This window comes from Ixodes scapularis, unplaced genomic scaffold (assembly GCF_016920785.2).
Source record: "Ixodes scapularis isolate PalLabHiFi unplaced genomic scaffold, ASM1692078v2 PGA_scaffold4__175_contigs__length_147842914, whole genome shotgun sequence".
NCBI lineage: Eukaryota > Metazoa > Arthropoda > Arachnida > Ixodida > Ixodidae > Ixodes > Ixodes scapularis.
In genome coordinates, this window is record NW_024609879.1 from 109,159,473 (window position 1) to 109,186,174 (window position 26,702).

At 47.2% G+C, this 26,702-nt stretch overlaps 2 protein-coding genes across 2 annotated transcripts in view; one reads left to right on the plus strand and one right to left on the minus strand.

Moving 5' to 3' along the window:
- The first annotated feature begins 10,777 nt into the window (after positions 1–10,777).
- Positions 10,778–26,702, plus strand: part of LOC8039434 (actin-histidine N-methyltransferase) — a 108,477-nt gene continuing 92,552 nt past the window's right edge. Inside the window, exons 1-7 of the mRNA XM_029969965.4 lie at positions 10,778–10,927; positions 11,191–11,306; positions 12,546–12,641; positions 13,860–14,005; positions 14,812–14,998; positions 17,152–17,232; positions 18,309–18,373. Coding sequence (XP_029825825.3) covers positions 11,219–11,306; positions 12,546–12,641; positions 13,860–14,005; positions 14,812–14,998; positions 17,152–17,232; positions 18,309–18,373 — 663 coding nt within the window. The 5' untranslated portion in view covers positions 10,778–10,927; positions 11,191–11,218. The remainder of the gene's footprint in view (positions 10,928–11,190; positions 11,307–12,545; positions 12,642–13,859; positions 14,006–14,811; positions 14,999–17,151; positions 17,233–18,308; positions 18,374–26,702) is intronic.
- Positions 23,763–24,857, minus strand: LOC121837632 (uncharacterized protein K02A2.6-like). The gene has a single exon (XM_042293322.1). It carries the CDS (start codon positions 24,693–24,695, stop codon positions 23,805–23,807), a length of 891 nt encoding a protein of 296 aa, XP_042149256.1. The 5' UTR covers positions 24,696–24,857; the 3' UTR covers positions 23,763–23,804.

A 26,702-nucleotide genomic window follows, 5' to 3' on the forward strand; every position in this document is an offset into this window, starting at 1 on the left:
AAACAGTCCGATATTATATACCCCCCTCTCTGCGAGGAAACCCATCTCTTCATCACGGTGAGACTCTTTCTCCAAAGGCCGCGGGAGTCAAGAAGCCATCATCATTAGGACGTCCAGTCCCAGATCTCTCCTCCGCGAAAAAATGAGCTGCCGAGTCCCATCGTCGTCATTGTCCCCTTCTTCTTCGGACGAGAAAAGATGGCTGACGAATGACACCACCCTGCGCCTCGCCGGAACTTGGCAAACAGCCAAGGCTACGGTCCCAGCGAGCCAATCAGCGCGTCGGAAGGATGCACGTGACCGTGCCCTATCTCGCTATAGTGGCGCTGCTGGGAAAACCACGGTTCGGTCGCGCACCAGTCAACCAGCTGTGTATGGAGATTCGTGTGTGTCCTTTCTCCCGTTCGTTCCCCTTCTCCAGGGCTTATTCTTGTCCTAATTCTTGTCATTCTTGTCCAGCTCGCTCGCACCCTGGCGAAAATTGCATTATAATTGGGAGAAAGAGGACAGCCGTTTTTGTACACATTTTGAGTGACGGGTGGGGAGAAAGGCTACGTTTGGGACACACATAATAGAGTTCGGGTAACAGGGAAGTTCTTCCTTCACCCCTTTGCCAACTGCTTGGGTTACGCTTTCGCCTTGTATATATCTTCAGCAAGAGCTGTCACGTGCCTCGCCTCCGTCGCTCTGATTGGCTCGAAAGGGCTCCAGCGTTGGCTCTTTGCCAAGTTACGATGGAACAAAGTACAGACTTCTGGATGGGCGTGGCTATAAACCTCGTTTATCCGGACCCTTCATTATCTGGCTAGGATGAATGCGCGGGGGGCGGGGGAGGGCGCCGACCGTGGCTGGCAGCGTCGGCCGTGCCCACGTGTATCCGCTACTCCGTCATTCGGCACTTTATCTGCTGGGCTTCGTGCGAGCCTCACGCGCGGCGTCTGCAAGGAATCGATGGGAAGAGAGGGGGGGGGGGGGGTGACGTCACGAAGGGAGCAATAAATTTTCTCCGTTACGTCACGCGCCGAGTGTCGGCAGGTGGCGAGAGCTATTATGCACATTTTGGTACGAAGACGCGGGAGAGAGAGAATTATTTTCCCGTAAACAAGAGCCTCAAAATGGATCGTTTTCACACGTTGGTGGTAAGAGGTGGAGGGAGAGGAGGAGATGGGAGGGCGCGGGAGACGTGAGAGTGCGGAGCTCTGATTGGAAGGATTAACGGGTACAGACGCAAGTGCCTTGTTATCTGTCCACTGTTCGAAGGGGTTCGAACGCCGAACGCCATCGTCCAGAGTTCGAACGCGAGACCCTGCGCGAGGTGCAGACGACGCTCGTGTGCGCTCTGATTGGAGGGAGACAACGGACTGATACAAAGGCAACTGGCCCCTGCGTTCACCCACGAATCCTTCCAATAAGAGCTCACCGCTCTCCGCGCAATTGCATCTGCTCTCCCCCAGTTTTTCACCGTGTAAATAAAAAATTCTAGTTACAAAAAAAAAAAAAAAAAAAATGAAGAAAACGTAGTTAATTAAGTTATTATTGACTTTCGGCCTTAAAAGTATTTAGAGTAGGGTAACAATTACTCAATTGGAAAGCAATTGAGGAAACTGCTAGCTACCGTATAAAAGTCGCGAATTTCTTTTCAAGTTAATATATATATATATATATATATAAACGCTGGCTTTTTATTAAGCTTTAGAGATTTGTTTAAAAAAAAAAAGCCTTATGGGGTTTGTGCACGAGAGCTATACGGTCTTGAGGGCATTGTATGGGTGGATAACATTTGCGATAAGTCAGCTAATTCAAATTCGTTAATTAATTTTAATTAGGGAAAGTAGACATATGATTTCATTTACAAACATAGAGAGCGTAATTAAAAACCACTATATCAACTCTTTTTAGAAGGACTTAAAGCTTGCGGGAGACACGCTAGCTCACCAAAGTTACCATTCGTGCAGCGGGCGCAAAGCTAGCAGCGGCGGAACGCGAATGATTAGATTATCATTCGCGTTTTGCCGCTGCTAGCTTTGCGCTTGCTGCTCTAATGGTATAACTTTGGTGCGCCCTCGAGATTCCCACGAGCTACAAGTTGTTCTAAAAAGAGTTGATGTAGTGGTTTTCGATTATGCTCAGCATGTTCCCGATTGGTATCATATGATTAGTTTAGGCTAATTAAAAAGTGAATTAAGGAAGCTTAGTTAATTATCGGACTTATCACAAAGATTAGCCACCTGTACGATGCCCCCTGACCGTATAATTCACCTGCCCAAACTCTATTAGTGCATCTTTTACAGATTTTTTCTAATAAATCTGTTCAAATTGAAATAGAACACCCAGTATATATGGTGGCAAGTAGGAAGAAACAACTTAAACACACACACACACAAACACTCACACACACACACACACACGCGCGCGCGCACGCACACACACACAGACACACACACGCGGCCCACCGCGCCGTGTGTGTGTGTGTGTGTGTATAAAATATATAAAAAATGATATGTAAAAAAATTATATATATATATAATTTTTTTTTTGTCCAGGTCGTTTGCACCTTTGCATTACTTGAATTACTGGCGAACACCTTTCCGGTTTTAATTCACATTCAACTTGCCGTCCTTCTTAGCCGGATGCCGGATTTCTTTTTCTGTTTATTTTTTATTTACGCAATATACTAGCCAAGGTTCGCTATCAACATTTATCGAAAATTCTTTTAAGATAACCCTATTTCGTGTTTCCTTGTTGAATTGTATTACTTCATAATAAACTAAAAAACGCAAAAAAAAAAAAAAAAAAAAAAAAAAACAGGACACAAAAGAGGACACGTACGACAGAGAAGCGCTTGCTCACAACTGAAAGTTTAAAGTTTAATAGGGCTTCAGAAAAAACGAAGAGTAATCCCTTTCCCGCCTGCCTATGCGCTGTTCCCTACCCCCCCCCCCCCCCCCCCCCCCCCCCCCCCTCCTCTTCGGGCTTGTAATCCGAAAACGAAAAATAAGCTTAACGTGCTTAACGTGCGCGTGGCACTGTCTTGGGGGCTTTCAATATAAAAGAATGGCGTGGCGGGTGTCTGCATAAGCCACCCGTCACTTGCTTTGACAGATGCCGAGAAAGCATTCTTACGGCGACAGTGCCACGCACACGTTAATGTTTTTTTTTGTTTTTTTTTTTCCTCGTTTTCAAATTATTATTGTTGGGAGCTATGGAACGGCGCATAGGCAGCCGGGGAAGGGATTATTCCTCGTTTTTCCTGAAGCCCTACTAAACTTCCAGTTGTGAGCAAGCGCTTCTCTGCCGTACGTGTCCTGGTTTTTGGTGCGCTTTTTATTTCACCATGAATGAGTACCAACTAGCCAAGCTTTCAACCCTGCTGGAATTTGATTTCCTGTTCCTTGTAGTAGTTGTTCAGATCGAACATGAATTTCTAACATCTACAGGCGTTACGAACGCGGAAGAAGCACGGGGCATTCACTATGCGTGATTGGTGTAACTGTGGATCACGAACGCACGAAGACGACGAGCGCCGTGACGAGGCACTTTTGGCGCTGCTTGATTGGTTCCTGAATTAAAATTAACTGTTGGGCTAGTTGGTTAAACATCTTAATTACAAAAGCGCAAAGGACAAGGACAGGACAAAGAATGAACAGGACAAGCGCTTACTAACAACTGATTGTTTAATGCATAATAAGAGAAAGACGAAAATGAGAGGAGATTTGATAAATTAAAACTCCAATTGTTTTCCAACTTAAAATGATTAAAAATTATTTGAGAAAAATTATAAAAGTTTTTGGAGCAAGAGAGCCGGAGAGATTTTCGAGGCAAAAACTATAATCGAAAAAGGAGACACGTGCATTAGCACACCATCAATTTCACTGTCTGAGAAAGAGATAGGGTACCTCAACTTTTTTTCTTCATCTGGATGCTTTTCTTTAATTTTATTTTTCTATCAGTCCTAATTTTTCTCAAATAATTTTTAATCATTTTAAGTTAGAAAACAATTGGAGTCTTAATTTATCAAATCTCCTCTCATTTTCGTCTTTCTCTTATTATGCATTAAACAATCAGTTGTTAGTAAGCGCTTGTCCTGTTCATTCTTTGTCCTGTCCTTGTCCTTTGCGCTTTTGTAATTAAGTTGATTGGTTCCATCGAATCGTTGCATCGACTGCGATCCGACTCATATGCGAAATGCCATGTAAGCGGTAACCAAAAGGGGACAACTTAATAGGTTTCGGTTCCGCTTTCGTACATCCTCAAATCATGTAGGCCAACTCAACTCAATGACGTCACCCCACTGCGGTGGCGCTGCGCTTCACTTCTCCCAGATTTGGTTTCCGCGCAAGCGCAGTGTCCACTCCTGGTATGGACAAAGCGGGCTTGTTTCGAAACACTGTGTTAGTCTATAGGGTTCGTCGAAATTACCGTTCTCGGAAACATTCAAATCGTTTACGGTTCTGGTTTCGATTCCAATTTGATATTTTACTCGTAGAGACTGTATGTATGTATGTATGTATATTTGAGGCACAATCTCTTTGTAACGAGAGTCTTGTAAGACATGCCAATAAAAGCAAAAAATAAAAACTAAATAAAAAAAGGACAACAACGAAAGAGAACTGGTTAGCACGTGTGTCCAAAGTTCGCCAACCGTCACTTTCGCACAGTCAAAGTTAATCAGTTCACATGACACCGTCGTTTTAAGTGAACGCTTGCCCCACCAGCCAAAAGTAAAGCAGCGGCTATTGGCCATCTTGGTCACCTTGGTCGTCTTGGTCACGACCCCGATTTTTCAGTCGAGTCTGCCACCATGCCTCGAGCCTCCGCTTGGAGCATGCTACATGGGTCTGTTCGTTGGTGAAACCAAGTGCCTGCTCCAAGCGGGCACCCACGACAGGCGTTGGGTGTAGCGCCCTGCACGCAAGCAGCAAGTGGTCGATTGTCTCTTCGCCCGCTCCACACGCACTACATACCGTGTCAGTCACGCTGCTATCGTACTTGCTTCGGTATAGGCGGGTACGTAGGGCACCACCACGGGCCTCTATAAGTAGTCGACTGCCCAGTGTGTTCCCGCAGAAAGTCACCGGGGCAATCTCCGTCTTCAGAGACGCGTACATGTGCATGGAAGGGTGTTGTAGCATGCCGCTCATCCAACGGTCCCTCTCAACCCTCTTCACTTCCTCCCGCACTGTGCTCATCCACTCCTTTTCTGTTTGAAGTTCAGTGGCCAAGCTGAAGATCTTAAACTTTGTCCCAAGACGAGTGACTCGCTTCCTCCACGTCGAGTTGATATGCTTCAGGTGAATGTACATAAAAACTCGCCTGGCCCACCGGTCTCCGTTCATGTACCGGAGACGTGTGTAGTACTGAAGCTTGCTGTTTGCCTCCCGCGCTTCAAAGGAAGACCAGCCGACATCGCCCTCTATTAGTTCATTGACTACTTGTCCATGACACCCTAGTGCCTGTCGTCCGACCTCCCTATGGCGCCGCTCGAGATATGTGCGTATCTCACTAGGAACACATATGACTGAGTTTCCAAAAGTCAGCCCGGGCACAGCCACAGCCTTCCAAAGTTCTCGGGTGACAATGTACCGGTCACAGCTCCATAGGCTCCGCCTTCGCAGTATGTTCCGCTTGCTAACTGAGGACTTCCTGAGGCCCTCATGGTGCTCAGTCAAGTAGTCCTCTCTAGCCGACAGTGTTATTCCGAGGTACCTGTATTCGGTGTGAAGAGGTATGGCTGAGCCTTGCAGGATGAGCGACCCGAGATTGCACCCCTCGCCAGAAAAGATGACTGTCGCTGACTTGCCAGCATTGAAGCGTAGTCGGAGGTGTTCCGCTGCAGTTTCACAGGCGACGAGCAACCTCCTCATGTCTTCCACACTGTCGGCCATCAGCACGAGGTCATCAGCATAGGCAAGGCCAGGGAGTCGCCACGCTACAATATCACCATGCTGGCGGTGTTCCAAAGTGAAACCAATGCCATTGTCTTCAATGGCCTTTTCCATGCTAGAGGCATATAGCATATATAGCGTCGGCGACAACGGACAGCCCTGTCGTAAACCTTTTCCAACTGTGACCTCGCCTGATGTCACACCATTGAAGGATGTCGTCACCACATTGCCGTCGTATAACCGACGGATCAACCTCACCCATGTTTGGGGCATATTAAGGTGTCTCAGCCTTTCCAGCAGCATTAGGTGAGGGACACAATCATACGCTTTAGCAATGTCTAGAAAGCAGCATATCAAAGGTCGCCTCTCCACTCGCGCTATCTCGATGCATTGGGTCAATGTAAACAGGTTATCGTCCAACCGCCGCCCAACTCGAAACCCGTTCTGCAGTTCCGTAAACACGCCGGCTCCCTCAGCCCATGCTGTGATTCGCCAATTGATGATAGTCGTGAATACTCTGTATACAACTGGCGTGACGGTGAGCGGTCGGTAGTCATGCAACAGCTGCTTGTTTCCACCTTTTTTCGAGATGAAGGTTACTCGACCGCGCCTCCAGTCAGTGGGGATCGGGTCATCTCCGCAGCATATGCGACTGAACAAGTGGGCCAACTGCTCTTGAGCGTCGGGTCCCAGGCCTTTCAGTACCTTAGCCGGGATTCCGTCCAGGCCCTGCGCAGTGCCGCCGTTCAACCGCGCGAGAGCGCGTGCGACCTGTACTCTTCCCACGATGGTGGTGTTGTCACTCGTCAAATTAAGTAGCGGTGGATCTTTGATATAAGGGCCTCCTGCCGACACGCTCTCATTACCGTGGAAATCCTGTGTCGTCCCAAAAAGATTGTGAAGGTGTTCATCCAAGAGAGCTCTAACGTTGTGCACTAAACCTCCATTTTTGGCATCGATCAGTTGGGGAGAATTATCTCTTCCATCCAGTGTTCCAATATAACGCCAGAACTTCTCTCCGGCTCTTTTTCCACCCTTTCTGATATCTTTCATCACCTTGCAATCATGTATCTGTTTTTTCTCCTCGACGATAGATTGTGTTATTGCCTTGAGCTTCTGGTATTCCTCCCAGAGTCGCAGAGTCTCCGGTGCTTTTCCAAGCGTCCGCAGAGCCCGGCGATGGTCTCGGCTTGCGTCTTGCCTGAGTTGGATGGATCTTCGGATTTCAGCATCCCACCACGATACAAGCCGTCTTTTCCCGCTTGAGCCTCTCATAATCGACCGTGTGGTGATTGCCTGCCGAAGTGCATTGGCATAGTCATCATAGATGAGGGCATTTATGCGCTTATCACTTTCTTCGAACTCCTGACATACTGCCTCAATATCACAGTCACGTAATTGGAACGTCATTTTACGTTTCGGCCGGCTGCGTTGTCGTTGGATTGCACCAAAATGAAGTATGATGCTGTTATGATCGCTGCCAATACTCCACTCGCCATCTTCATCTACAGTTATTTTTTGAAGGCGACGTGCGAGCCTCTTTGATGCCAGGGCATAGTCGATACATGTTCGTCGGTCCCGGGCCATCCATGTGTGTTGCCCCTCACATTCCTCTCTGAGGTTTAGAATCTCCAGGTCGAACTCCTCCGACAGCTGTCTCAGCATTCGGCCATTGTCGTCCTCACGCCCGTCAATCTCAACCAGATGGCCATTAAAGTCCCCCATAACTAGCACAGACAATCTTCGATCTAGGTTTTCGATGTCACGTTGAACGCACTCCAGTATGGCCTTATTCTCCTCATGCCTGGAATTTCCCACGGAAAGGTAAAGGGTGCATACCGCCGTCAGTATGTTACCCACCTGTCCTTGAACCCACAGGTGTTCGCAGCACGTTTCAGATATCCTTATCCATGCTTGTCCTCCACTTGGCCAAAGAAGGCCCACACCACCTCCCCGTCGGTCACCCTCCACCCTGTTACACCCAGTCCAGCACCAGGAAGGGTCTACTGGGGGTTCCTCAGCGTCCCGCAAGTGTGTTTCAGCAACCCCGAACAAAGAAAAGCCTTGTTCCCGGAGTACTACATAGAGCTCAGCCCACTTTCGTTGACGCCTCGCACTATTCAAATTTAAAAAGCCAACGACAGCACTGTCTCTTTTCCGTGGTTGCCCTTGCTGCCGCCGCGCCAGAAACTCGGTCAACACTCCCGCTGAAGCTGCATGGCTGCTAGTTGCTCTCGGACCAGTTGATTCACAAAGTGCGTCAGCTCTTGTGATGGGGCACATGTGGGGTGCTGAAGGCATCCGGTCATCAAGTCGGTCAGCATTGGGTTGCACACAGGAAAGGTCTGTCTCGCAGTAGGCCCTAGAGCAAACGTTCCTTCCTGACTGCCTGTCCTCGATGGGAGTGCCCCACAGCTTTGTCCTTGAAGATGTCCGTTGGGTGGTTTGAGGAGTGGGGGCACCCATATTGCGTGCAGAGGTGACGACTGTGGCGGATGGTCCCTCTGGCATTGTAGGGGATACACAGGACCGTGAATGTTGGGCACCGGCTTCTGTACAGTCTCCTTTGATATTGGAGGCGTGTTCACCACCCGGTGTGCTCCACTCGTTCTGGGACCAGAAGACAGACCTGGGAGGTCGTGAGCGAGTGCTTTTTTTTCTGCCTCTGACCGGTTTACTACTGAGGAATGCGTCCCGTATCGTCTCCTGTTGCTCCCAGTATGGTCGCTGAAATTGTCCCTTCTTTGAAGTCCTAAAAAATGAGTCACTAATGCACCCACTCGGTCGGTTAGCACCTGGCTACCTTCTCTGCAGTAGTGAAGCCCGTCCTTTTGCATTGCTGGGATGCTGGCCAGTTCTCGGCTGAGGTCGATAAACCTTGCTCTAATTCTCTTGCACAGCTGCTTCAGCTTTGCATTCAGGAGCATGGTCGTAGCGCGTAGTTCCTTTCCTCTGCCGTCTATTTCGGGTACTGAGCAGATGGCTAGTGATGCCTTACGTTTGGCCCACTGTAGCCTCAGACGCTCTATAATTGTGTCAGGTTGCTCGCCCTTCAGAACGTCATTCAACCCCACGTGCAGTATATACATGCGTGGTACATTCCTCGCTTTTTCCTCATATGTTTCGATAATTTTATGTACTACCTCAGTTGTGGCTCCCCTGTTCGTTATAAACTCCATGCTTTGAGGTGCTTGGACTTCCTCGATGAGAGCTCGAGCTATCCGCAGGACGTTCCCATCTCCTGCGATTATCACTTCTCGTGTGATCCCTCGTGGCGGTCGGATCTGAACATCCTCATGCGTCAGCTTCTTTGCAGCCACGGGCACGTGAATCTCCTGAATGGACATGTGTGTGACTCCACTTGAAGTTTTGCTTGGGACTTCGTCACACTGCGTGTCAGTGTGCGCTGTCACGTTATTGGTGTTATTTATGGCAGTACCGGCATCCTGTGGACGGTCGTCCTGTAGTGCGTTTCCTTGCTTGTCTACTCCAGCATTCGTCGCATCGTTCAATGTCATCGCACTGTGATGCAGTTCTGTTTCACTACTCATCTGGTTCTCCCCTTCAGATTCCGATGGTGCGCTGCTTGTCCCATCTTCTGTAACCATGGAATCTCCTGTCGGTCCAGCTGCTACTGCATGTCCTGAGAGCGCTGTCACTAGTGTTTGCAGTGCTTCGTTCTTCTTCGCCGCCTCGTTTATCCTGAATTCAAGTGTCGATATCCTCTTAGTCACTTCAGACAGCCTGCGCCCGTCCGATGCTCGGTCTAGGCGTACTGACAGGGCGCCTATCTGAGCCTCTAGTTCCTCGAGTCTTTTTTCGTGTGCATCCCTCATTTTGTACATCTCGGCACATACATTGCATGTGAGAGGATATCTTTGATTCGTGTCGTCATGTTTCGCGTCTGCCTTCAGCTCCAACGACCCGCAGTCTACACTACTAATGCTGTCATCAACAGCTGCAGCAGAGTCTTCAGCAGCCGCTGCAATGTTGGTACTCTTCACGGTGGCTTGGGAAGTCCGGGCGGAGTCTGGCGTCAAGACGGGCGTCGCGGCGCGAGTGGCAGTGGTCGGCGTAGCACCCTGAGAGGGCTCGTCGGCTTGCCGATTGGCGGCGGTACAGGCCGCATGTACGTCAACCAGTGTCGTTGCCTTTGGCTGGTAGTGCCCGCTGACCTGGGGTTCTGACACGACAAGGTGCTGCACACTATTGGACATCGTGTTTACAGGCAGGAAGCGTGTGGTAGGGAGCAACGTGGGAGTAGAAGTTTCTCCTGCGGCCGATGGCTCCTCCGTGCTGTCCATGGCCACTTCTGAACCGTTGTTGCCCGCAGTGGGGATATCCAAGCTCTCCGGAGGGAACACTTCGTCTTCATCGCTGACAGCGGTGTTGCTCAAAAACTCCAGGCTGCAATGAATATCTCGTATGGTATCTGTAGGGGAACACGCAGTAGCTTGTAGACGCTCAATGAGTTCTTTCTTGTTTCCGGAGGTAGGAAGTCCACGGGCTTTTAGTGCCCTTTTAAGGTCAAAAACCTTCATCTCGGCCATTTTTTCAGCGGACATATTTCCATTTGCGTGGACAGCAAACTGGTATCGACGGGCCGGGGGCCGACCAAAGGATACGGAGTAGGCGATATGTCGGCGACGTCTTCGGCGCCTCGGCCGAGTGGAGCGGTGCAACGGAGGTCAGTCGAGCTTCGGGGTGGCCGGTCGTGTGAAAAAAGTACGGCGTGAAGCAAGTCGCGACGGTTAAAAGGAAGACCCCGAAAACCAACCGTTAGGCTCGTATCTCGCGCTTTTCCTTCTGATGCTGGACTGATGCTGGACGCGTGGCGCCATCTAGTATGTAGTTGGGGAGCTTCTAACCCAGCGCCTACGTGATAACGCGGCAGATGGCAGCAACCTTGTTTTTAAATTTCGTTTGCGTGTTTGTGTGATGTGTGTTGCCATTTAAAGTGTGTCCGCTCATTTGTTTTTGGGGCAATACTTGAACGATCGACGTGCATTTGTTCCCCGTAATTAATCCCAGACCTGTCCTAGGCAAGTTTGCTTCAATTCACCCGATGAATCTGGTTGTTTCACGTTTCGTGAATCCGTTTTGCGACGTCTCCTAATGTTTCCTTTTTTGGGAGGTGCCGCGACCACGATCAAGTGTCCTCACACGCGTGTTTTCATGCTTACTGTTCAGCTATTGTTTTAATATGGATCTCGATTTATCGATGCGAGAAGTGTACGTGCCGAAAGAGCCCACGTTTGTGGCCTCCTACTGTTTGTTTAATTCCACTGTTGTGTTCCTTTGACAGTGATCCTTCGCCGGCGTCACATTACTCGATGGGGGGAACCGGCAAAAAAGGTTCCAAGAAATTGGCCTCGCAAGACGCACAGAAGTTGAAGGAACTCTTGGATGAAGTACTAGACAGTAAGTCTCTCTCTCTCTTTTTTTTTTTTTTTGTCAATACTAGTATTTCCCATTTTTAATATCGGGACTCTCCACGATAGTTCTGCCGTTCAGCGCAACCTTTTCTCAATGGAGCTCGATCGCTGTTCCTGTGGCAGGAGTTTTCATCCGAATGACTCGATTCGCATTCTTTATGTTCACAAGATACACGGGCTATCACTGTTTACAATTTGAGCTCTTCTTGGCTCACAGACTTCTGCGTTTGAGTCTGACCGAGCGCTTACCCAGAACACACACTGGCACGCTGGCGCCATCTATTGCATGGTCCTGAAACTCTTCCGACTTGCGGTGTATAGGTAGACCGAGGGTTTTGCAACATTTTCGCGATGGAATGTACTACATACCGCATACGAGAAATGGTTACTTATAACTTCACGAAACTTCTTTCAAGCCCGAAGTAAAGTAGTGATCCGTGAAAAAAAACTTAGGAAATGCGTGGAGACGAAAAATGTTCAAGAACTGCCCGATAGATGCCGCTAGTGTGTTCTCTTTTCTAAAAGTGCTGGATATCCTGACGAATCCACGTATCGCCATCGTTTGATAGTGCCATGAGCGCTCCTAGTGGATGCTGGTGACGCGTTGCCATTTTTGACTCGTGGAGTAGTCCACATCCAGACGCGCACGCCCCTTTGCGGAGCCAAGTTCGTCTGCTTCTTGCACAGGGGTTGCGATGATGTCGGAACGAATAGCTCTTATTGGCTGATATAAAAAAAAATAGTGGGTAGACCTCAGGGCACCGAGCATTGAGGTCTACCCACTATCCTTTCATCAAAGCCAATCAGAGCTCAGCATTGTTCTGACGTCACCTCAACTCCTCTGCAAGAAGCAGACGACTTGCTCTCTGCATTAGTCTGCTGTGGCTGGTGGTGATGCACCGTTATTTGCAAGCATGCTCCCATTGGTCTACAGTAGATGCCGTCGCCGTGCCGCCGCGACACATTACACAGCGCCGACGCACCGCCATTTTTCACTCAGGTGTGCCCCGCGTGCGCCAGCTTGGTGGCACTTTTAAGATTAATAAAATCCATCTGGCACTTTACGCTCGTTCCAAGAAGTTACGACCGGTCACAATGCGGTCAGTTGCACTCGGACGCAAATGTGAGAGCCAACCCTTAAGTTGCCTGCTTCAAACTTTCGGAATATGATGCGTGAATAAATTTGTCACTTTATTTCTTATCATTGTGATTATTTTTTTCCTAGAGTGCACCACATTACCTTCCGGAAATGCCAAGAAAGAATGGGAAGACTTTCTGGAAGTTCGCAGCCTCCTGGAAAAAGTCAGGGAGTTGGAGAAACGTAAGTTTTCGGCTGGGGGATCCAATTGGTCCCGTAGGCCCCTGTAGGACATAAATGGGACCGTTTGATGTCTTGAGAACATCCAGGAAACATTATGATGGTTACATGGGAATTCCGCAGGTAATTTGTGCTAAAAGTGAGTTGCTTGTTGATGCTGTCAGCATGATAGCAGCGTCCCATAGTCCCGTGAACAGTGGAGTTTTTATATGCCTATCAAATATTTGGATGTCTTCGACTGTGGTCACTGTCATAGTGAGAACGGCAGGGAGGAGCTACAGTTGTCCCGCCTCCAGTGCGAGCTTCCGACCTTCAATGGCGCTTCGTCGTCTCATGCACCTTGAGTGCTATCGCAAGGCCATAGCTCGGCAGAAGGCAGGGAGCGCATGCTGGACATCAGGCTTTTGAAAGACATGCTCTGTCGTTCTCATATTGTCAGGGACTACAGTAACGCTTCACTTCAGTTTGATTACAGTGTCAATGAACTGATTAAACACTGTTTATTTTTCTCAAACATGTGGAAGTAAGTTCCTGTTTTGCACAACAGGAATTTACTTCTACTTCTGTTGCTATTACGCCATTACATTTATGCATTTGTGCATTTGTGTTGCTATTTTGCCGTTACATTTGCGATAAGACACCAAAGCTTAGAGGCTAGATGTTTCCTCATTGAAGGTTAATAAGGAGAAATAACTTGTTGACAATGTTGAGGTCACGGGAACGTGACGCCATGACCGGTCGGATGGAAGCTGCATGGTCTGCACAAAAGCTTCAGTGTTTTCTCGTGAAATTGTGACTTGCTCACTGAAAAGAAATCAAATGGAGTGGTCAGCTCTATCTTTATAGTAGCACCATCTCTATTTAGTTTCTCGCATGGGGAAGGTGTAGAAGAGAGAAAATATCAACAGGTCGTCTTTACCTTTTATGTCTTCTGTTATTTAGTATGTTTATATTGTGGACCTGTCGAATTGCCTGGGAATCAACTGTTACGTGACCATAATGATCTGTGGCATTTTGTTTGGGCTGTATTTATAACAGCAGACATAGGCACGCTTTTTCAATCTCTTGTTAGGTGATGTCACCTAGAAGGTTACTTGGCCAGTTTCCCCCCTTAGATCCATTATTCATGCCTAAACAGAGCAAAAGCCTTTTATTAATTTTTTTCTACTGGTGTATTTTGTGACATTGGAAGAGTCATGGCTTTTTCTTTGTCCATGCTAGGCCTGACACCTGAACTACCAGATCGAGCCGACAAGTGGCCAGTTTTTTTTAAGTGGTGTCTGGACAACGGGGCTACCACTAATGGCATCACCCTCCAGGCACTACCTGACGACGAGTACGGTTTCGCTGCGGAACAGGATATTCAGGTGGGACCCGTTGTTGGCAATTTGTTTGGTCTCTCGGCACAAGGCCTGATTCAGAGAGTTTGACATCGTGTACCAAGTTTAATCGCGTGGGTCTCAGATTTTAATGAAATTTTTCATATGAAGTTCATTTGACACATTGATGCTTAGATCAGACACCACAAGAGACAAGGACGAGATAAGATAAACAAATCACAGCACTTTATTTCGTTTAATTTTCCCCGTCGTTGTCTCTTTCGGCACCTTTTCTGCCTGTTGCTATTACCCAACTGGCCTAATTACCCAGTCTGCGGTCCCTTGGCATGTTGCATTATCTTTTTATGTATCGGTTCTTATAACCTAATTTTAAAGCTACTTTTACTGGAAACTTGGTGTGAAAAAATGAATTTGGGATATTTCACTGTTAACCACCTTGGTTCGCAATTCTAGTGAAACGTTTTTTTCTGACTTGCTTAACGTTTTGGCCGTTGGTTGTTGCGAATATTCACTGCGCCATGAATGAAGTCTTGTACCTGTTCCTGCAATGCCTCATTCAGGCATAAAGCCGTAACGGCCTGCCCGAAATCACGAAGTTGTTTGTTCGTTTGTGGGCACACCGAAAGCCTGCAGCACATGGTGTTCAAAACGTATGGCTGTGAGAGGAGCCAGAAAAAAAGGTCTTTCCCTAGTCACCGTTAGTGTCGGTTGACTATAAAAGATCTAGCCAGGTGGCGCAAGTCACTGCATGGTTCCAAGGATTCAGCCGCATTCATCCATCTATCTGTCTAGTCACCATGGCGTGTGTGGCATTCTTCTGGTCGTTCTGACAGGAGGGTGACCAGTTTTTGGGCGTACCCCTGGGGATGATGATGACGACCATCGGAGCCCGCAAGTCGAAGCTCGGCGCTCTCCTGAGAGACGACCCCATCATGAAGAGCATGGAGAATGTGGCGCTGTCCATGTTCCTTATCCTCGAACTGTGCTCCGGCAGTGCATCCTTCTGGCATCCTTACATCTGTATCCTTTTCGGCATCTTGTTCGCTCTTGCCAGGCTGGCTCGATATGCCTGACAGGTGGCCTGTTTATTTATCTCATATTATTTTATACAGGGTGTTTTCAGCTAACTTGTGCCAAGTTCTAAAAACTGCTGATGCACGCTATGCTTGTCGCACCAATGCAGTATTTTTCATGGGCCTATTGAGCGAGTCAAGATATTTTTTACGTTGTGTCATACTGGCTAATTAACTGGACTAATTAGCTAACTTCTTAAATATTAATTTGTGTGCAAACCCTCCAATACAAAAATGATAGAGCAGGTTTAGAAACGCCTCTTCACGTTGTTTGTTTATTAATTATTTATGTGAAATAGTGTGGACCTTACAGTCTACACAGAGGGTAAGAAATAAAAGACATTTACAAGTCTCTGTAATACAAAATTAGAGCGCAGCTCTTGAGGAAGAGGAGGAGAGGGTACAGAGGGAGGGTACGCTTCTCCTCCTCGTCCATACCCTTTCCTCCTCCCCTACTCATTTCCTCCTTCCCCTCTCCTCCTCCTGCACACCCTCCAATCCTTTGTACCCTCCCCTCCTCCTCTCCCCACAGTTCCCACGCTAAATTTAGCTGAAAAATTGACGCCAAGTGACCTCAACACCAATTCAGTTTCCCTGCTAAATTTAGTGGGGAAAATGACGTCACCTATGAACAAATTCAGTTTCTTCGCTAGATTTAGCTGGAAACTTGACGTCACCTGACCTCAACACCAATTCAATTCCTTGCTAAATTTAGTGGGGAATGGAACTGGTGTTGAAGTCACGTGACCTCAATTTTCCTGCTACATTTAGCGCTTTTACGCCGACGCCACGAAACCCGTAAATGGGTGCCTAAGAGCTGCGCTCTAAAGCAGAAAAAGACCACAAATATTAATCATGCACTCAAAATTTAAACTAAAACAATATGCATTACATTTATTCAGACATGCACTCAAATTGTTTAACTGAGCAATTAGTTCAACTGGAAAATAAATAATTGAGAACTTCAGCTCTGCCCAAAAAGAAAAAAGAGGTGTTTAAAAATGTGATTTCTGTGCTGGAACCGAGCAAATGCTTTACTATTGCTCGTCCTCTTGGAGCGTGACACTAAGGGTGAATGCACAGTTCAAGATTAATCTTAAGCCATTTGTCGTAGCTTATAACTTTTTAAATCTAGAAGTTTTTCTTTTTTATTCTATACGATCAAGCCGCACCTCACTTCTCCATGCTGTGACTTACTCCGTCCGTCCGTATTCAGAAATAGTTAACCGAAGTGCAAGAGCTTCTATCTGCTTTGTTTTGTACGATTTGCTGTTTTCTGTGAGGATCTCGTACGCAACCCGGGTACTCCAATATAGGACACATAATATTTATATGCGATTAATTGTACAACTACGTTTGCTTGTCTAAGAAGCCTTCTGGGGGAATGCTAACTTCTGGTGTGCCTTTGTGCACATGTAACCCACATCGCATAACATAACCCACGTAGCAATCTGGGATGTTGGTGCCCTTAGTCACAAAGTTAAAAAAAAAAAAAAATCTTGTGTGCCTTTTTAAAGCTACAAAAAGAAAGTAGGCACACAATGTCTACCTTGCTGGCAATAACGCGATGGGATGTTTCTCAACACACTCTACAACTTTTGTATTGGGGGATTTGCACAGAAATTAATAATTAAAGAGTGATTTATAGTTAATTTGTGTGTTCACATCGTAAAAAAACATCTTGACTTGCTGAATAGGGCTGTCAACAATACTGCACTGGCTCGACGCATGGTGCTTGCACCAGCTTTTATTTTTTAAGTCTTGAGAGGGATCCTACTGCTATTGCAGACTTCAGATGCGCAGAAAGGAGGAGAGACGAATAAATTTTCTTGTTAAAACTTTATTGCGAAACAAATGTTCCATACCCAGCAGTTGAGTCCTGGGTTGACCGCGGTCAAACAAAATGACACAGCTCTTCATACAACTCAAACATTGTGAAAGATCTCTACTATTGGGCCACAGTGATGCATTTCACCCTCGCTGCTGTCTGCCCCCACAACGCGTAATGACATTTTATCTGCCATAATGATGTCTGCATGATATTTTGTGACGACAATACGCCTGCATTTATCGTACGTCCTCTTTGACTCACAATGACAGCAATCCTTCCGCGCTCGTTCAACACGGTCCTCTACTTCTCGGTTGACGAGCTGCAACTTCTCACCGGTTCCTCAGTGCTCGGTGAGCCTCGTGCTCTTCTTAGACCACGTCGCACAAATTTGCCCTAAGTTTTGCGTCGGGTGCATTGGACACTTTGAGACATTCCTTGCAAAGTTTTTCTCGTTTCTAGTAATGGCGTTTCTAAAAAGAGATTCCTTGGGAACCAACTATTTCTAATCCAAACGCTTTTAGTCGGATTTCCAACATATGATCGATGTGCTCTCCGATTGTTTTCATAACATCATAAGTTGGTTGCCACTATCGCTTAAAGGGGCGATGCGACAATTTTTGTACTTTGCGCGAATACCCCTTAGAATGGATCCCTGACGTTAATGACCTATGAAACACGTATTCGTTTTTTACCCCATGCACTAGAAGTCCCAGAAAAAAAACTTAAAGAAAAACGAGCAGCGTTCACCCCCTCAACTCGCAGCCAGAACAAGCGGCCACAGGATTTGGAGCCGATTATATGCCGCCAATGTTGATCATAGCCGCGCGCTGGGGTTGGCAAAGGACAGGACACGCGCTGAGTTTTAGAGATTGCTATGGCTCGGCTGGCTCGGCTATTGTCGTCGTTGCAGCGATTGGACACGGGCCACTACCCGACTGCTTCTCGAGCTAGTAATTATCACGTGTCCAAATCAAGTGCCCATGCGATTCTCGGGTACAATCTATGAACCGCATTCAAATATCGTCATTGGGGTGTACTGCGATCCCCATGCTACGTCGTCAAATTTTACAAATGAGATATTAAATGAAAATTATCGCTTTTGTTTTTGAGATTACACCGCAACAACGGAGTTTCTTGGCCAGTGGCGTTGCGTGCGAATATCCTTGAGTCCCACTAGTGCCAGTAAGCTCGTGTAAAGTGTAAAGCATTCCATTTGAATATTGTTGCATCGCTTTTTTAATGCTTTGGGAGCACATTTGATGTCAGCGCTGGTTTGACTTTGGCCTTCCCTGTTTGTCTACTTTGGCCTTCCCTGTTTGTAATTTCAGTGGAGCAGAGAGGCAAATATGTTCTAGATTCTACTGCCATTGCCAGAGGAAAAGGAAAACCCTTTCTATTGATGCACTTAGTATTTTTTTTATTGCAGATGAGGCTCTAAAGCTTCACAGAAGCATTGCGCGGCAGTACGCCTACTTTCACAAGATATTTCGGGTAAGCTATTTTGATGTTTCACTTGGGACGGGAATAATGTTAGTTTAATTATCAATAATTCATATGTTTGTGTTTGCCTTTTTTGCGTTGTTAATCATTGATTGGAGTAATAGTGTGGCCCTTGAAATTTTGGTTGGATTGCGTGGTGTTGCTGAGTCAATGTGTAGACTCAATTGGCAGGTTAATTCAATTATTTCTATAAACAGAAATATTAATTGATACACTCTCTGTTTTGGAAAGCACTTCAAGCCATTCTTTGTGTGAGCTTTGTTTGTTTGGTTGTCATCCAGTCTTTAGAAAAAAAAGTGTTTTGTTTTCATTATCATTTCATCATTTGCAGTTTTTAATCTATTATATTCTCAAGTAATTAGAAGGGTGATTTCAGATAAGATCGACCAAAGGATGGCTAGTCGACATTTTCAAATCAACTGATGTTTTTATATGTTATTGTCTAGTGTCTGGTATGAACGAATCCAAACTTAGTTTTGACGAGAAAAAATACTTGGGGACAGGAAAAATCGTAAGGCATGAGGTGGTGGACAGTTGCATTAACGCGCACTGATGGAGGGGGCCCGTTTGAGAGTGAATAACTAAAGCGATAACATTAGGAGAAATCTAATACGTTTTAGGCGCAAACTATGGGTATAGCTTGCTTGTAATATAAAGTAATCATATTTATTTAAAATTTATTTATTTTTCTAAAAATTGACAAACATGCCTGCTCGAACGACAAATGGCAAACTTTGGAGGTCTGTATCTCATGAAATAATTTAGTCATTATGATATAATTTGCAGATATTATTCTACTAATATATAGCTAATATTTAAAAAATAACTAAGGTATCTGTGTGATACAATAGTTAGGATATATTTAGTCAAACATGGAAAAATGATCAAACAAAGAAAAATTCCGATGCGAATAAAAAAAAAAACACCACCCTCGATTTTTTTAAAATTTAGGTAACCTGTTATACTCTATTTCGGCATTCATTTCCATTAAAAACATGTTGCATCATTTTATTGAGAAAGAAGATGCAACTCCCCAAAGTAGGGTCCTTTTTCAAAGCCTACACTTAGCAGTGTTTTATACAAGAACTGACTCTGAGTTCCAGTTTCATGAAACCAACACACATCTTTTATATATTTTTATTCAGATGAGGCCAATGATAACTAAAGAAATCGTTCACACACTTAAATTAAGGAGAAACTATGCAGCCATCGGCCACTAGGAACTTTGTTTACTTTATTCTCCTGCGACACTATATGCTATTCCCTCTTCCGCTCTACCTTCATCTCTCTCTCTCTCTCTCATATATATCCCTGATATATATCCAGAACAAAAACATGTTCAAGCATTCCCTTTCTGCGTGGTAGTGTTCTGTGGCTAGCAAAAATCATTTCCTCGCTAAGTTCACGATTGTGGCAAAATAGTTGCCGGAAACCGCAGACGACACTCGTCGCTAGTTCTGGCAAAACGGCCGATACAATCTTTTTTTCGCATTTCCCCGCTCGCTGTCAAGGATAAGGGGGTTCACTTCAACCAGCAAAACATGGCCGCCGACGCCTGTTTACTGAGCAGTCATGCCTGTCGCCATCTCACTCGCTGGCGTCACGGGCGATAATATCAGGCACAAAGGGGCACACCAACCGGCAGCATTATCCCCAAATACTCGAGCCTCGCGTAAATACATAGAGTGTAAACGCTGTCGCCATGTTATCGTAGTAAGACCGCCCCCCCCCCCCCTCCCCCAACGGGGGACTGCAGTACGCGATGGCGTACTAACACAACGGCGACGATATCGACATCGCGGGCTCCGAATTTTCCCATAGTTCTACTCCACGGGCATTTCTCGAAACGCTTGATATTTTGTACGCCCGCCTGGAAGGATTTCAGGCGCGTAGTTAAGATAAGGCGGTTCTCCGCGGCAAAAGAAAGCAATTTCACAAAAGCTTAAAAGCGGCGGCGACGCGTGTACGGTGAACGCTTGTGGTGTAGACAGGGTGTGTGTATTCTCGTTGTTTACACCAGCCGGCGATAAGGCACTGCAGGCGGTAGCTCAGTACAGCAAAGGCTAATCCGAGTGACCATCAACGTAACCCCACCGCCAACCCCTCGCGAACCGGTCGCCGACATGGCTCAGGCTGTGTCATGAACCACGTGGTAGAAGCTCGGGTGCTTTCATATCAGCGCGTGGAGGGACGACAGTGCGATTCCGGAAAGTCTTTTTCGAAGGCCGCTGACCACAATTTTTTGTCTGGAGACTTTCCCTCTTTCTTCCTTTGACGTGGATCAAGCTTTGCCGACAGCCTCAGTTGTGACCTCTCTTTTCAAATGTACGTTTGCAGTGAGTGAGCTCCTCAGCCTCGGACTTGTCACTTGTGCACCCAGTAGTTCTTTCACTTGGCAATTATATGCCATCAGTTGGGGTTTAATTTCTATTATTTATGTATACATTATGAAGACGTCCTGGAGCTCCGAACGAGTGTTTTGTGCAGATTACTTTTGCAAACACAAAAAGACTATACCAAAGCAGCGGAATTTTCGAAGTGTTGGCGAGTTGGACCTAAACTCGTTGAAGCAAATTCTTCCGCCTGACTGTTCCACCAAAGTGAGTGCGACGGACTACCTGTGCTACCATTGCTTCAGGCACATCACTAAGGAGATCTCGATGCGAAGCTCAGAGCAGTGCCCTGACATATTTGTGCCAGCTGAAGAAGCAATTGAAGATCTAAATCGCAGCATACTACCTACAGATGTGTCGCCGCTGAGACAACCAAGCGTCGTAAGAAGTCGGGACAGGCCTGCCTATGTCAAGAGAAAGCAGACAGAGCTGGAGCAGGTTGCTGTCAAGAATATACGCTCAAGGCTGCGTATTGCGTACGACAGGGACGCACCATCGGGGTCGTCCGAACCAACATGCTCCACATGCACTGAGTGGGTGGACAACTTTCGGCAGGCCTTTGAAACCGCCACCTCTCTCCGGGAACGTTGTCAACTGCTTACACTCCTGCTGTCAACACTGACGAAGAATGAGGTTCAAAAGATGATTCCACAGGCCTCAATGTACCTCATCAGTAAATCCCGAAAACTCAAGGAAAAGCATGGCGTGTGGTATGAGCCGGATCCTTACACGAGGTGCAAGGTGAGCCCTGAGAACCTATCTGCTGCCCTAGAGTACTTCACGAAAGACGAGCTACAATGTTCGCGCCAAAGTCCCAACCAGAAGGACGTCATCTCTGTCATGCTCAACGGAGAGAAAACGTTTGTGCCAAAGCGCTTCATGACACGCTCAATACGAGAGGCCTTCCGTATATACAAAGACAAGCATCCCGATTCCGGCGTTGGGCTAACGAAATTTTATTCGTTGCGCCCTAGATGGGTCCAATGTATTCCACACCAGGAAGTGTGCGTTTGTGTGCGCTGCGCCAATTATTATCTTTGTATTGCCGCTCTAGAGAACGTTACAGGCTCAACATTCAACACTGGTGAAATGAACTCGGCATTTCTGTGCGACCCAGCAACAGAACTGTGCCTTCAAGGAGACTGTGATCACTGCCCAAAAGGCCAGTTTCTTACACTCCAGGAGCTTGATATCCCAGAGGATGAAGAGGTTGTGCTTGCAACATGGGAGTCCGGCGACCTTGTGAAAAAAACTTTGGAACCTGAGACTTTCCTAAAAGTCATCCAAGTGACGGTTGGAAGTTGGGTACTTCACAACCATATCCGGCAAACGCAAGGTAAAGCGATCTACGATGAAAAACAGTGCATGCAACGCGGGAGCATTGTCTTTCATTTTGACTTTGCTGAAAACTGGACCATCGTGCTTCCTGACGAAGTGCAAGCATATCACTGGAAAAAAAAACAAGTTTCGATATTTACATGTGTAGTGACGACAAGAAAATCTACAAACAGCTTTGCCATCATCAGTGAGGACCTGTGTCATGACGCCGCTCACGCTTGCTTGGCTCTAGAAAAAGTGAAGGAGTGGGTTGAAGACAACGTTGCGGTATACTCGTACGTGACGTACGTAAGTGACGGCGCCGCCAGTCATTTCAAGAATTGCTACCAGCTTCACCAATTTGCAAAGGACGATTGCCCACAAGTCCAGTGGTTATTTTCTGCATCTGGACATGGGAAAAATGCATGTGACGGAGTTGGCGGACTCGTGAAGCACCAGGCCACGCTGAACAACCTGAGAGAACGTTCAGTAAGCGCAATTCAGACGGCCAGGACAATGGTGAGCGTTCTATCAAAGAAACTGAAAGGCGTGCATCTTGTATATCTGGACGAAAATGAGGTTGTTCGGTATCGTGAACAAAAAAAAAAGATGAGTGGCTGACGGTGCGCGCCTTCCCTGGCATTCAGTCTTGGCACGCGTGGCGGCTCAGCAAGTCATCAACAGAAGGGACCTGTGACGTATATGTAGCACGGACAGTCGGATCTGCTTGGAAGTAACTTTATTAAATGGGTACAGCGAGGAAAACCTTAGCGTAAAGTGCCGAATTTGATTTCCCAAGGACTGCTCATTTTGAATGCAGGGACATCTTATTTATCACATTTTTCTTCACGGGGTATTTAACCTACTGTTTTTGTTGGTGGTTACTAATAATTTTTATCTGATCACTATAAAAAAAATCCCAAAATGTTATCCTCGAGCAGGATAAAATATATCGGCTTGCCACGATTCATTCATGCACCGAGAGCATCGAAGCTGCTCCAGTTAGGCACTATGGCATCCGTCACCTGAAATTGTTTGTAATCGTAAATACACAGCCAACCTAAATATCTTACTATTATATCTTTGTTTTTGTGTGTGGAAGTAAAGTTATTTATTTTACTCTAGATGTAAAATATACCGGAAGGTACAACTTCACACTGCATCATCTTTTCTCAAATCATTAGTCTCTAATATGATACCACTTTGTACGCTTATGTAAAATGCTGTATATAGTTTCTCCTCCCTTTTACTGTGTGACCGATCGCTCTTTTTATCAGTGACCTCATCTGAATAACTGTATATAAAAGATTTGTGCAAGTTTCATGAAACTGGAACTCAGAGTCACTTCTTGTATAGGACACTGCTAAGTGTAGGCTTTGAAAAAGGACCCTACTTTGGGGAGTTGTTTCTTCTTTCACAGTGCAATGATGCAACATGTTTTTAATAGAAATGAATGCCGAAATAGAGTATAACAGTGTCATGTCTTGACGGGGCAACAGACACAGTAGACCGGAGGACCATGGCCCGAGGTTTATTCCATGAAGCGTGGAACTAGAACGAACCTCTCGTGCTATCAAACTGACACGACGATAAAGAAGAAGAGCGAAGGAACTAAAGCGCCGCCACTATAGTCCCAGTAGCGCGCGCTTGGCGGTAACTCACTCCTCCCCCTTTAATTACGTAGCAGCGCCAACGGCAGTATTATACAAAAGTTAGGAGCGAGCTTGGTATCTGTCAGGCGGACGCCGTTCTCTCGATGGGTAGCGTCCTTCAGAAGTAGATCGGCCTGTAGGAGGTACAGGATCCCGTTGCGGGATGGTGTGAGGCTGCTGTGGCCCATGCTCTTGTACCGTGGCCGGGACACTTGGCTCGCCTGGTGAAAAGACCAGGAACCCCTCAGCGTCGTCGGTGTCCGAAGGTACCGGCGTTGCCGTTGGCCGTGTTTGGCTCAAAAGTTGATCGAGGTGCCGACGCCAGATGAACTTGCCTCGAGGCGTGGTAACCTGGACTTGGTAAGATACTGGACCAGTCTTCTTGAGGACGGTACCACGTAGCCACCTCGGCAAACTCCTGTAATTTCGCACTAGGACATTGTCACCAGGGCAGATTTCTTCTCTGCTTGTCCTCCGTTGCTTACTTTGTATAAATTGCTTGTGGATCACTTTCCCCTCTACCGTAGGCTTGATTACATCCAACCTGGAACGCAATCTTCTGCCCATCAACAAGTTTGCTGGCGTCTCTCCTGTTGTTGAATGTGGAGTATTCCGGTACGTCAGCAAAAAGTGTTGCAATGCTTCTTCCAGAGACTCACCAGCGGATGACTTGCGTAGTGCAGACTTCAGTGTCTGCACAAACCGTTCTGCCAGGCCGTTTGTGCTCGGGTGGTATGGAGCGCCCACGACATGTCTGACTCCGTTGTTCCTCATGAACACCTTGAATTCCTCGGACACCAGCTGCAGCCCGTTGTCTGAAACGATTGTTTCCGGAATTCCGAACCTGCAGAAAAGTTCACGTAGGCACCTCACAGTGCGCTCGGTCGTAGTGCTCTGCATGGTGAACACCTCTGGCCACTTTGAGTGCGCGTCCACCACGACTAGGAACATGGTTCCGCGGAACGGGCCTGCAAAGTCCAGGTGTAGTCGTCTCCACGGTGCTGTCGGCCATGCCCAGGGGTGAAGAGGCGCTTTGCATGGATCATTACGCTGTTCCTGGCATGCTTGGCAGCTTCGTACCTTTCTTTCAAGGTCTGAGTCAATTGATGGCCACCAAACATAGCTGCCAGCCAGCTCCTTACTTCGCACGATGCCGGGATGGCCTTGATGCAGTTCGTCGAGCACGGGCTCCTGCAGCTGGGACGGAACAACAACCCTCATGCCGTACATTAGGCACCCTTGATGAACACTCATCTGCAAGCGTCTGTCAAAGAACGGTCTGAGTTGTTGTTCTTGCACGTGCGTCGGCCAACCCATGCTTGTGTATTCAAGTACTTGACAAAGTAACGGGTCGCGCGACGTAGCGCGTGCAATCTCCTGAGAGGACACCGGCATTGACTCTAGCCGCAGTGCATAGAAGGACTCTTCGCCCTCGCAACTATCGTCTTTCCCACTTTCGAGAGGGAACCTAGAGCAAAAATCGGCCTCTGCATTGTCACTGGATCTCTTGTACACCAACGAGTACTTGTACGCTGACAAGGTAACAGCCCAGCGCTGCAACCGTGCTGCCGCAATAGACGGAATGCCTGTCTTTGGGCCCAAAATAGTCTGTAGCGGTTTGTGATCCGTGACGAGAGTGAAAACTCGGCCATAGATGTATAAGTGGAACTTTTTGATCCCAAAAATAATGGCTAGTGCCTCCTTTTCAAGTTGGCTGTACTTCTTTTCAGCTTCGGTCAGTGTGCGTGATGCATACGCCACAGGACGAGTGTTTCCATCTTCAGTCACATGAGACAGAACAGCGCCTATGCCATACTGGGATGCGTCGCACGCCACTTGCAATGGCTTACTTGGGTCGTAGTGTGCCAGAATCGATGGTGTTGCTAGCGCTGTCTTGATTTCCTCGAACGCTGCTTGACACGCTTTGTCCCAACACCAGCGCTGGTCTTGACGCAGCAGCCTGTAGAGCGGGCTCGCCAGGGTGGATAATCGTGGAACAAACTTCCCGTAGTAATTTACCATACCCAGGAATGACTGGAGCTGCTGCTTGCTTGAGGGTGCAGCAACCTTCAGCAGAGCCTCGATCTTCTCTGGCGTCGTGCTGACACCTGCAGCACTGATCACGTGGCCCAGATAACGCAGCTCCTTCTGGAAAAACGCGCATTTTTCCTTCTTCACACGAACTCCACGCTCTGACAACCGCTTTAGGACTGCTTCCAAATTGGCCAAATGCTCTTCCGGCGTCCTACCGGTGATGAGGACGTCATCCAAGTAGCAACTGACGCCTTTCAGATCTTTCAGCATTGTGTCCATGATTCTCTGAAAAATGGCTGGTGCCGAGGAGACTCCGAACGGTAACCTGTTTACGGCAAACAGTCCTTTGTGTGTATTTAAAGTTAGGTACTTGCTCGACGTTTCAGCCATCACCACCTGGTGATAAGCCCGGTTTAAATCAATCTTCGAAAATTCCTGGCCTCCTGAAAGCGCTGCGAACAAGTCGTCGACTCTCGGGAGCGGATACTGGTCAGTGTCAAGGCAAGGATTCACGGTGGTCTTGTAGTCGCCGCACAACCTTATTCCACCGTCCTTCTTCACTACTGGCACAACCGGCGTCGCATAATCACTCGTTGTGACTGGTGTTATGACGCCCATGTCTTGCATCTTCTTTAGTTCAGCCTCGACAGCAGGCTGTAGGGCAAACGGCACGTTTCTTGCCTTGAGGAATTTCGGTACGTGACCTTCTTTTAGCGTCAGCTCTGCCCTTTCTTCAGCAATAGTTCCCAGGTCTTTATTGAACAGATTTTGGTACTTGTCCAGAAGCACACCAAGCTTTGTGCGTTGTTCGGAAAGCGCCAAAACATCTGACCTGGCAATGCTGTTGATCCCGAAAATCCGGTTCCAATCCAATCGGATCGCTTGCAGCCACTGCCGGCCGAGCAGAGGTGGTCCCTTTTCTCT

Bases quoted from the DNA above. Each gene is read 5' to 3' on its own strand.
- LOC121837632 (XM_042293322.1), bottom strand. From the start codon at position 24,695: ATGTTCCTAGTCGTGGTGGACGCGCACTCAAAGTGGCCAGAGGTGTTC.